General features: G+C 36.6%; 1 protein-coding gene across 11 annotated transcripts in view; it reads left to right on the plus strand.

Annotated features, from left to right (window-relative positions):
• Positions 1 to 12,077, plus strand: part of GRIA3 (glutamate ionotropic receptor AMPA type subunit 3) — a 322,070-nt gene that overhangs the window by 222,166 nt on the left and 87,827 nt on the right. For all 11 annotated transcript variants that reach the window (XR_012429864.1, XR_012429865.1, XM_074029201.1 and 8 more), the window contains 5 exons: positions 2,036 to 2,197; positions 5,728 to 5,895; positions 10,051 to 10,155; positions 10,473 to 10,580; positions 11,763 to 11,969. Coding sequence is in view for 9 of the 11 variants with exons in the window: in XM_074029201.1 (XP_073885302.1) it covers positions 2,036 to 2,197; positions 5,728 to 5,895; positions 10,051 to 10,155; positions 10,473 to 10,580; positions 11,763 to 11,969 (750 nt within the window). In the remaining 2 variants the exon portion in view is untranslated. The remainder of the gene's footprint in view (positions 1 to 2,035; positions 2,198 to 5,727; positions 5,896 to 10,050; positions 10,156 to 10,472; positions 10,581 to 11,762; positions 11,970 to 12,077) is intronic.

Consider the following 12,077-nt stretch of genomic DNA (forward strand, 5'->3'; position numbering starts at 1 on the left):
AGGAGTGAGAATGGAGACTTGGGTAACAGTTAGGCTTAAGCCCCAGTGGTAGCCTCTGCTAGACTTTCTACACAAGTGAGGCTCTCTGCTGAATTTATTATAGGGGGAATAAAATGGGAGAAACACTGTGTCTTATTTTCTCTCATGAAGAAAGCCTTTAGGAGAAAACTCATCATGATGAATTAATGTTAAATTTTAAAATGCTTTATGGTTATCAGAATGAAGGAGTGATTCTCAGTGATGTAAACTATTTGACTCTTTGATCCGGCCTCCATTGACTCATATCCCACTTATGAAAGGAAGAGGAAGGGGCTGTAAGTAATAACTGAAAAAGCTGTTTCACTAAAATGTTTTCTAAGACTGTCTTGTTACCCATAGTAAACAAATGTAAAATTAAGAGAAACATGGATGGAGGTGCTGACTCTATATATATTGTTTATGTTTACTTTGTGAATAAATTCACCAAGCTATACACATAAAGATATGTGCACTTCTCTATACAACTATTACACTTCAATAAAACCTTTTTTAGACTATAAAAAAAAGAGAGGAAACATTAAAGAATTGATACAGACTTGGGTAATAAAGGTGTATGCATTTATCAAAACTCGTCAAGTACATTTCATTGATGTAAATTTTACCTTCAAAAAATGAAGAAAGAAAAAGAACTGTAAACAAACACTGAAGTTTAGTTAATGACCTGCGTGCTGAAATCTTTTAGGGTGAAGTATACTAATGTCTCCAACTTACTTTGAAATGAACCCCAAAATGAAATAGTTTGATAGATGAGTAGAAAAAATAATTGTAGAATCTGACTGTGACTATGTGGGTATTCACTGTATAATTCTTTCAATTTTTCTGTATGTTTGATCATTTTTATATTAAAATTTTGGAGGGTTGTAAAGAAGGGAGGAAGAATTCTACCCATCTGTTTATGAATACAAATGATGGCTTCAGTTCATTGAAAACCCTAACACATTAATAGTAATTAGCAGGATATAGTTATCCAGCAAAAGTAGCAGCAATTCCTGGGCTGCTACTTGTCCCAGAAGATAATAATGCCCAATGGAGCTGGCAGAGCTCACATGGAGATACTCCTGCACAAGGCTTAGGTGGCAGAGGCACCAGATGGTAGCCAGAGCAAATTAGAAGAAAATGGTGGATGCTATGTAGTAGTTGTTAAGATTCATTTATTGCCCTGGTGCAGTGGCTCATACCTGTAATCCCAGCACTTTGGGAGGCCGAGGCGGGCAGATCACTTGAGGTCAGGAGTTTGAGACCAGTCTGGACAACATGGTGAAACCTCGTCTCTACCAAAAATACAAAAATTGGGTGGGCATGGTGACATGCACCTGTAATCCCAGCTACTTGGGAGGCTGAGGCATGAGAATCGCTTGAACCCTGGGGGTGGTGCGGAGGTTGCAGTGAGCTGAGATCTCACCACTGCACTCCAGCCTGGGTGACACAGCGAGACTCTATCTCAAAAAAAAAAGTGATTCATTTATGGATACATGTGAGACATACTCTGGGATTTGTACCATCATATCCAACCAAGCTGTCAGTTTCACTCATTGGCATTTCTGTAAATCACAAATTTCCAAAGTACTCATCACTAGAATCTGAAGCAATCCACTGTGTTTATCACGTTAGGCTGAAGAAAAGTTTGCTATAACACCCACTAGGGTCAAACTTTTTCAACATTTTCCAATTACATAAAGCATTGTATTTTTACTCAATGAAGAAAGACTAAAAATACAGGTAAATAAAACAAATCAAAATATTTGTTTAAAGCTGGCACCTATGTTTGTCCATGTGGCAGCCACATTACATAAAGACACAGGAACTAAAATGAAAGAATGCATATTTTCTCCATTATGCCTGCAGTTTCAGGGACATAGTGTCCTAACAATTAATTTCATATTCAAGGCTGTCTTGATTGCTAATAAATGATCACATTATCTTTAGCACTCTAACAGATATGGTGAGTAAGAATACACAACCTCCCACAATCATGATCCTTTCAATGTCTTTCCAGGGTTTTACTGATATTTTACTGGAAAGAGTCATGCATGGGGGAGCCAACATTACAGGTTTCCAGATTGTCAACAATGAAAACCCTATGGTTCAGCAGTTCATACAGCGCTGGGTGAGGCTGGATGAAAGGGAATTCCCTGAAGCCAAGAATGCACCACTAAAGGTAATGTTCCATGGCGTGTAAAAACCTAAGGCCAGCTTTTCAATGTATCTCCGTATGGTCTTTATACACTAACAGTCATCTTATGATCAAATGATTTTCCTCAGAAGTGATTCAAAGATGCCACAAAACAACTGCAGGTGATGCTATTGCGTTTAAAAACTAAACCCCTGAATAAAGAAGCTGTTGAGAATGAGATCTTTTAAAATCCAATGCTTGGAAATAAGTTAACTTAATTTTTAATGAATTTTATTTGTAATATGCTCATAACAATTTATAATATTACAAGAACCTGAGCCAGGCGAAGGGTGGGGGCAGTGGGAATAGGTAAGGAAGATTGATAGTCTGAAACAGCAAATTAGATTTTACATTATTTATGTGATTGCTTTGTTTTAATAAGTTCCATGAATCTCAGTACACCCAAGTGAATTAGGCTCTAATAAAGAGTGTACATTGCCTATATGTATATTGAATGGAAATGTTTTCCTGCCTGCTAAAGTATCTTAGAAAATAATTAAATTACTTAGGTTGCTCATTTTCACAAAATCAAGATAAGAATATTAAAAGCAGAAAGTCGTGGTTAAAAATGCACATTTTTCATATGCATTCCCCTATGGCTAGAAATTCTATTATTTAAAAACCAGGAATTAAACAGATAAATTAGGGGAAAGTTATTCATGTTACACAAAGGACCCTTCAAATATATTTTTTAAGTAACTCATTCCCTCAGTGTATTGATTCAAACATGAAACTGACTTTAAATTCTTCCTTCCTGATATAGTGAAAGTATGTACCATAGCTGTGGTACAAAATGGGGGATCAAAACAGAGTCAAGACCTTTTCCTAAAAAAGGAAAAGGGGAAAACATCTTCCTCATTGTTTTAAGATACTCATCCTCACATCCTTCCTCCCAGGCAAGAATAGAATAGGGGATAACAGGGTGGGCATTGTAGCATGCACCTGTAATCCCAGACACTTGGGTGGCGGAGGCAGAAGAATGGCTTGAACCCATGCAGCAGAGGTTGCAGTGAGCCAAGATCATGCCACTGCACTCCAGCCTGGGCGACAGAGCAAGACTCCATCTCAAAATAATAATAATAATAATAATAATAATAATAATAATAATAAAGAACAGTAGGCAACACAGACCAGAAAAAAGATATAGAGATACATTCTGTACCATCTATGCAGCTCCACCTTAAATGGGTTACATCAGAACATAATTCAAGTGAAACCTTACTTTATGCAATTGGTGTGTTCTAGAAAAGTTATGGGTTAAACATACTTTTTTCGTTCAGTTGAGCCACTTACTAGTTAAGTGGTATCCTGTGGTTGTAGTGATTATGCCTGCCAGATTTTTCCAAGATAGTCTTGTTTTAAAACATTCTGTTTTAGGGTCTGATCAAGTGTCCTAATTTGCTTCAGTAAATATGGTCACAATCCCTATGATGAATCCTTTGTAATCAAAATTTTTTTAATGTATTAAACTGATATTTACTGGAAAATAATCCCAAGTGAATTAGGCTACAATAGAGTGTATGTTACCTATATGTATATTGAATGGAAATGTTTTCCTGCTTGCTAAAGTATTTCTGAAAATAATTAGATTACCTAAGTTGCCCATTTTCATAGAAATCAAGATAAAAATATCAAAAGCATAAAGTCATGGTTAAAATGCACATTACATTACATTTAGGTGAGCTTATTCAAATTTAGATTTTTCATAAAACTGCCTACCCACACTGCTTTATGATCTTTAGATTTACCAGGTAATAGGTAGAAGAGAGAAATTCATTTATTCAATATTTTAGTGGGTTAGTAGTCTGGCACCTACAATGTGCCAGACACTGTGTTAGGCATGAGAAAATGAGTGAGGGTAGGAAGTATGAAAAGGGTACTGAAGAGTAGTTTATGCCTGTGCTGAAGTTGTAGAGCCATACAAAAGAGAAGGAAGCCAATCTCAGCTCTGGACTCTTCATTGATAATACTTGGTGTATATAATGTAAAGTTCTAGAACCCACTGAGAAGAAATGTTCATACTTATAAGTAAAAACCTTTAAATAACTTTTTAAAAATTGAATATTTAAATAGATGTTACAACTTTCACATTACTTTTGCTTAGTATTTGTCATTATAGAACCTTGCACAATATCGATCAAACCAAAAGCCCACTTTAAAAATTGATGTACAATATTTTTGATTAGGAGATAAAATTGTCTACAGATTAAAAATCCTGATAATTTACTCTATAAACATTTTCTTTTAGGGCTTGGGGGGTATTCTCACACATTGATAAGTAGAAACTGAATAAAGCAAAAACTAAATAGCTCTTTTGGTATGGTTTGGAAAGGACTACATTAAGATATGCTGACAATTTATGCAGTCAACTGAAAAGAAAATCATCACCATGTTGGCTTCATGTATTGCAAAGATGTACAGACACAAAGATTTTTCTTCATGAAAGAACATATTCCCCCTGTTACAGTCACACTTGATGATTTGCTTCTAAAAGAGAAGTAACGTGAGAAAAGTCAGAAAAGCTAATTGATAGTTGTAGAGGCAATAATCTACTCACTCCCAATTGTATTTGGACATACTGTACTAAAGAGAGAGAACTCCCCCTGGGACATTTTGCTACATTTTTAAAAAGTCAACAACATTCTATATTCTACCAGTATTTGTCACTCCTGCAAAACAGGGGCCAGCTTATTCTAACCATAGTTTCTTATGTTAATTCATTTAATGAAAAAGCATCCACCATTTCAAATTGCGGATAATCAAATCCCTTGTATTAAGTGACTGACCTCATCCCTAGTAGAGCATATCACTATATCCAAGGAATAGAAAGTGTTCTTGCCTGCAGGAGGTGGCATCATGAAGTATTGCCTATGAATTGTCAACATTATCAGATTTAAAACTCAATAATAATTGAAATTTTCTACAATTGAAAAACAGCTTTGGTTTTTGCTACCCCCCAGGAAACAAAAACTGATTTATTGCTGGCCAGAAGTCCTGGCTTGCCAGAAACATGGGCCAGACAGAAGTGATTAATGTTCTCCTCCAAATTAATTTCAAGCTGTCTAACTTAGCTATTTCCATTTTCCCCTAAGTAAACACCGGATCTCAATTTTCTATTACAAACAGCAGTAACCCAGTCTTGCTTTAGGATATGCTGTTTCCTCTCCAGTCTATACATGCCATCCTTTAACTTCACACATATTTCTTCCTCTATAAAGGACCCAGCCTTTTGGTAGTCACTCACTCAGTATAAAAAAGAAACAGTATTGAGAGCAAGAGAGAGATTGCCTTGAGCCATCTGATTGTAATAATCGTAACACATGCACACATGAGGTAAGACGTATCATTGTAGAATGAATCAAATTCAGGCTTGCCCAGAGAGATCTCTTAAATAATTGGGGGGGGGGGTGACTGCATAGAACAATAGGTAGAAATGAATGAAAATTATAAGAAACAAGGCAAATTTTGAGGGTATCATTTATCATGATATCCTGTTTTTCATGCATCCATTTCAGTATACATCTGCATTGACACACGACGCAATACTGGTCATAGCAGAAGCTTTCCGCTACCTGAGGAGGCAGCGAGTGGATGTGTCCCGGAGAGGAAGTGCTGGAGACTGCTTAGCAAATCCTGCTGTGCCCTGGAGTCAAGGAATTGATATTGAGAGAGCTCTGAAAATGGTAAAGACCACAATGGGTTATTGGGGTGGAAGAAACTTATAAAGACATTAAAACGATGAGACCTAAATCTTGAGAGAAGACATACTAAAAGGAATAGGACCAGATTATGTAGAATCTCAGAGTATGCTAAGAGGATAAGTATAGCCATTTCTATAAATCATCCAAATCTAGAAATCTAAAAATTGGAGGTCATTTCTTGAAGCTTGAAAAAAAGATAAATTTAGGGCAAATGAATTTTTGGTTATGCTCTATACTGTGGCTAGTAAATGAAACTTAGTACTCTCAAAAGTTATGGATTAAATATGTAAATAGCTTCAAAAAATTCAAACCTTTCAAACATATGACATTCCTTAGGGAGATTAGGATATTTTAGAAGATGCTCCTAACTTCAAGATAGACAGTACAAAGGACAGCATCTTCTGGCTCATCAGACAAATGATTAGCCTAGACAGGCTATGGAACTTAGCCAGTGTGATGGTATTTCTGTTGTCAAAAAGAACACTCATGCTATTCTACAGGATGAAATGCAGGAACATGATACATTTCTAGGCCTACTTAAGAAGCTTTTGCCCAATGCTGCAAAGAAAAAGCCTAAAGAAAAATAAAAGGAATCAATGGATAGACAGTCAAATAGGTCACTTGTTTTTAGTATTTGCTGGGTAGGAGATCATTTAAGGCTTCAAGCAATGTCCTTTGAACAGATTTCATTATTTATACCAGAAGTAGCATCACCCATTCATTGCAGTTTTCCAAGCAAGAGCTCTGTTCTGAATATTTTGCTTTATGCCACATGTGCCTGCATGTATTAAAATGAGCTTTCAAGAGTACAAGAATCTCTTATTTCTACTTATTTAATGATCCTGATGTTTGGGACATCCAAATCAACAAAGAGATGGGCAAAGATAAGATAATTCTGTGTGTAATCCAGCAAGGAAGAACTTGTAACGGCCTCATAGCATACATCATTTTGTGTAGCTGGCTCTGTTATTGATGCCTGAAATTTGCCAAGTTGGAAGCATTCAATCAAAAGGGGTTAGTAGCCCTTGTGTCTCTCTCCAAGAAAGAGATATGACTCATTCTCCCATCATGCAGATTTTTATGTCATTATGTCAGTTCTTTAACAAATGCCCTAAGTGTAGTTTTATGGAGGTAGCACTGTACAATTTTGAAGAGCAGTTAATTAAATTCAACCTTCATAGCAGTTACAAGATTTGTATTGTCAGGTGAAACATAATGATGAGTGAAATATAAAACTCCCTCAGAGTGAATCAAAAGGAGTTTTCATCAACAAAACCTCAGGGGGCAGGAGCCAGCATCTCCAATTGACTCCCTATTTATGACACAAATAACTACCTTCCCAAATAGAAAACTGGCTAATGAAGGATAAGATACCAATTGGGCTAGGAAAAAAAATAGATTGATCATACTACCACCCAGAAAAGTTTCTGCATGTCTAACTCACTGACAAAGCTCAAGTTGGAAACCAGGTAACCTTCCTCCCCAGGCCCTAATGACCAGATACTCAACCAAAACGATACATTACCTCTTTCCACAGGCCAATCTCTATTGCTCCAGAGAGGCTGGAAGGCATCAATTTTTTCCAAAAGTAGACAGTGCCTCAGTAAAACTGCTCTACTCACAGGGACTGCAAGGGAGGCTAGTCTGAAGTACTAAATGTTTTACTACATTAAAAGAAATCCCATTTTATTTCAGTTAATTAAAATTGAGATTGCATAATGTAAAGCATCCTTCATTGTGACTAGCACATAGTTGTTTCTCAATAAATTATTCTCTTCCTTCAAAAGAAATCTGGCAAACAAAATCATTGCCTGGCAGAGGCTCCTAAGGGGCCTGTTTTAATGAAAAAATAAGCACAACATTCATTCAGTAAATATTTATTGAGCACCCATGACTATGTATCAGGCTCCATATTAGTATGCAAGCATGAAATAAGATGAGTAGTGCTCACATTTAAATTGTTAATATGTAAACAAATGCTTTAAAATATATTAAAGCCACTTGCAAATTGGGTAATCATTCTCCTCACAATCTGCAAATAATGCAAAGATCAGCCTCAGCACAGTCTACTGACATATCTGTCACAGATTCTAAGTCATTGAGACTTGTTCAATCAACATTTATTAAGGATCTGCTCTATCCCAGGCACAATATTAGTTGCTGAGAGCAGAGGCAGAAAAAATGTCTCTCATCTCGAGATGCTCCTAATCCAGTAGGAAAGCCAGAAATACATAATTATAAAAATATTATGTCTAAGTCTTGCACAGGATGCTATGAATTAAAGAATCTATCCCAGATGGAATGCTGGGAAACTGTCACTAACATTCAATACTGGACCACGTCCTTAAAAATAGATTTCTCTCTGAGTGGTAGTCCAATTCTACTTCTGGTCACCAAACGTTCAAATCATGGGGTCTGGAATTTATTGGACTATGCCTTGACTATTCTCCAGTTCATATATCATATTCAGATGGGTTGGGTTTAGAAATAGATGACTCTTAATGAGACTTAAAGCCCTAGCTATTTTCACAATGAAGGCTTTCCTTAATAAGTTCCTATTGCCCTTGTCCCTGCCTAACTCTTCTATCAGAATTCAATGCTCAAAATAGAGTATAAAGAGCCCTTCGTGCTCATATTATATATCAGTCTCATCCCGCTGGATAAGTAATTTCTATCTCAACAAAGGTCCTTTCTCTAACTAGAAGTGTGATGCCACCTTCTCTGCAAGCCTAAGCTAACAACAGTGCTTAGCTTTGTTGGAACCATTGGACAATCATCTTGTTTTCAGTTCATCACATTGGAGCATTTTCCTTTCCATAGGAATTCCACAGTCTCCTACTGGTGGTGAATAAGCCCCTTTCCCTTTAAAAAAATGTTCCCTAATATTTGACAACATTTTTCTTTCTGCAACACAAACCCACTGCCACCTCTGACTTGTTTGACAGTTTGTCATTTTCTATAAGTGATGAAAAACAATTCCATTCTTTCATACTAGGAAAATGAGATATATTCTTTCTCTTTGAAGCAAAGTATTTGACCTTTACTTGCCAGATGAGTAATGTAAGTGGTTAACAATAATGACTTATATTTGTAAAGGGTATTTCATCCAGTGTCCCTGCACTATAAACTAGGTAAAGAATCTCTCTACCTAGAAGAGATGGCCTTTTATTAATTCATAATACTGAGCTCAGGCCTAGGAAAAATTGTGCCATACATGAAATCAGCATTTGGCATCCCAAACAAGTGTTCTGGCTTCCAGTTCTTCTATCTTTCTTGTCTAGTGCTCCATACTCCTGACCCCTTAGGCTTAATAAATTTTATCAGTCTTTGAATTACCCCTCCATGGCTTAGCTCTCTTGTCTGTTACCTGTCTGTAGCTGAGTGTAGGTCAAATAAGAGGGAAAGCTCATCCCTGTCACCGTAGTAGCTGGTAAATGTATAACTCTCTCAAGAAACAGAACTAAATCTATTTGGTTAATAATAATTAATATAGCTAGCATGTGTTCTGATGCTTAATAGATAGATATATATATATAGATATATATACACACACATATATATCTTCTCTAATCCTCTCAATAACTCTGAAAGATAGGTACTACTAGGATTTTCAATCTTACAGATTAAGACACTGGGGTAAAAAAGCATTAAGAACATGCCGAAGGTCATTCAGTTAATAATTGAAGCTATGATATGAGTCCAAGTGCAACAGTGCCCATGCTACTGAAACCAGATTATGTTCAGATATGGGAAATATTAAGATAAGACACAGCCATGGTCCCCAAGGAACTCAGTTTAGAATATATTACCCTAGTTAAGGGGATAGCCTGCAGAGTATTCTCCGAAAGGGACTAGTGGAAATTTCAGGTCCTTGAAAAAGTGGCAGTAGAGCCCTCATTGTATTATGTAAGTAACAGCATCTTACACCTACTCAATGCTTCAAAACTAAAAGGCATACCAAGAAAATACTGTGGAGGAAATGAAGATCTGTATAGACTTGATCTGGTGGATAGAACTCAATGACTTGCAATAATAATTCTTCAAGATTCCAAGATCTATCAGTAGACCTCATCCCAGAGACTTAGAAGGCAATAATGCCACGTTATTTTTAAATTTTAAATTTTCTCTTTCTACCAGGTGCAAGTACAAGGAATGACTGGAAACATCCAATTTGACACTTACGGACGTAGGACAAATTATACCATTGATGTGTATGAAATGAAAGTCAGTGGCTCTCGAAAAGTAAGTAACCAAAACAGACATTTAAAGAAAAGGGCTCTTGAAAAAGGACAGCATTTGGATGCAAGAAAATAAGTGTTATTATTTTACAAAATATCAGTAAGGGTGAGTGGAATATGGGAACCTCCAGGATGAAGGAATAGCACATCTGTGTGTGTGTCAGTGTTGGGGGTCCTGATGGGAATGACAAGACACGGGGAGACAGGATGTCAATCCTTATAGAGCTCAAGAAAGTTTTGTTCCACAACAGCACTTGAATTTCATGCAGTACTTTTTTGAGGGAAAAATAGGCATCCAGGTCAAATGTCTTCTGTTTCTAGGCCGGCTACTGGAATGAGTATGAAAGGTTTGTGCCTTTCTCAGATCAGCAAATCAGCAATGACAGTGCATCCTCAGAGAATCGGACCATAGTAGTGACTACCATTTTGGTAAGTGTGAACAGTAGGTAGGTGGGTTTTCTGTCCAGCAAGACTTCTGTTTTCTGAAAAGTATTTTTCCATCAGTAGAAAAGACCTCAAGTTCAAACAGTAAAAACTTCCAACAGGGAAGCTCAGGAAACTCTCAAAGTATCTTACCATGATGATGAACAGAATGTCATTTAACAAAAAGAAAGAAAGAAAAAGAATAGGAATTTAGAACAGTTTTAGATTATCATTTTCCTCTTTCTCCCCGCCTCCATGCCCGCCCCCATAGGACTGATGCTTCATCTGGACTTGAAACCTAATTCTTCATTGTGGGGGAAGCAGCATTGTGTGGAGGAGAGAGTACATTAGGATTCTAAAATTAGGTCTACCACTAACCTGTAAAACTGTGCAAGTCACAACTTCTCTGAGCCTCAGGTTGTTTTTTCTTCATTTATGAAAGGGGTGTAATACTCATCACCTACCCATATCATAAGCCCATTTCAAGGCACAATTCACTACATGAAGAAGTTTTCTGCAAAACTCAAAGCACTTAAAATGTGAGATAGTATTCTCATTTAGTTTTAAAACACTTTTCTAAAAGCTGGTTTTGTTTTACTGAATGAAGTACAAACCTGGGTTAAAAATAAATATATCACTAGGTGTGAAAGTATGATTTTCTGAATTAGGCTGAAGTTTGTCTTTCGTCTAAGCATACGTATCAAATACTCCCTTTGTCTTAAGTACTATACTAGGTCTTGGAGATATAAAAATGTAAATGCCACGGACCCTGACCTCACAAGGATCACAGTGCTTTCCCAGGGCTTTGCCTCAACTACCTGTGATTCCTACATAATAAATCTTGAGAAATCAAAGGCACTTCAGCATCATGTAACTAACTCTGCAAAATTTGATGAAATCAAAGACTTGATAGGTGAAAACTGGGCCGTCTTTCAAACTCTCAAAAAGAACTGAAATCCTTCTCTGCTTCCTTAAATTATCAGTTAAGCACTTCCTCCCCACCACCAAAAAAAAAAAAAGAATATGACCGAATGAATACTCAAGGCTCTTCTGTTTACTGAGTAACAATTTAAAGACCTTTTTCACATACCAAACCTCAATAGTTACAGAGGGGAAAAATTATTACATTTATCTTCTCTTAGAAAAATGTATAGTTGTAATCCTTTTATCTTGCTTCTGGTCCCAAAGGAATCACCATATGTAATGTACAAGAAGAACCATGAGCAACTGGAAGGAAATGAACGATATGAAGGCTATTGTGTAGACCTAGCCTATGAAATAGCCAAACATGTAAGGATCAAATACAAATTGTCCATCGTTGGTGATGGGAAATATGGTGCAAGGGATCCAGAGACTAAAATATGGAACGGCATGGTTGGGGAACTTGTCTATGGGGTGAGTTTTTTCTAATTCTGTTTTCATTTACTCTGTGCTTTCCAATTAACGAAGAAGAGAGAGTATTTAATTTTCAAGTACAGTATTTATCCAATTGTATAGTTTACA

The sequence above is a fragment of the Macaca fascicularis genome, chromosome X, assembly GCF_037993035.2.
Source record: "Macaca fascicularis isolate 582-1 chromosome X, T2T-MFA8v1.1".
In the NCBI taxonomy this organism is placed as follows: domain Eukaryota; kingdom Metazoa; phylum Chordata; class Mammalia; order Primates; family Cercopithecidae; genus Macaca; species Macaca fascicularis.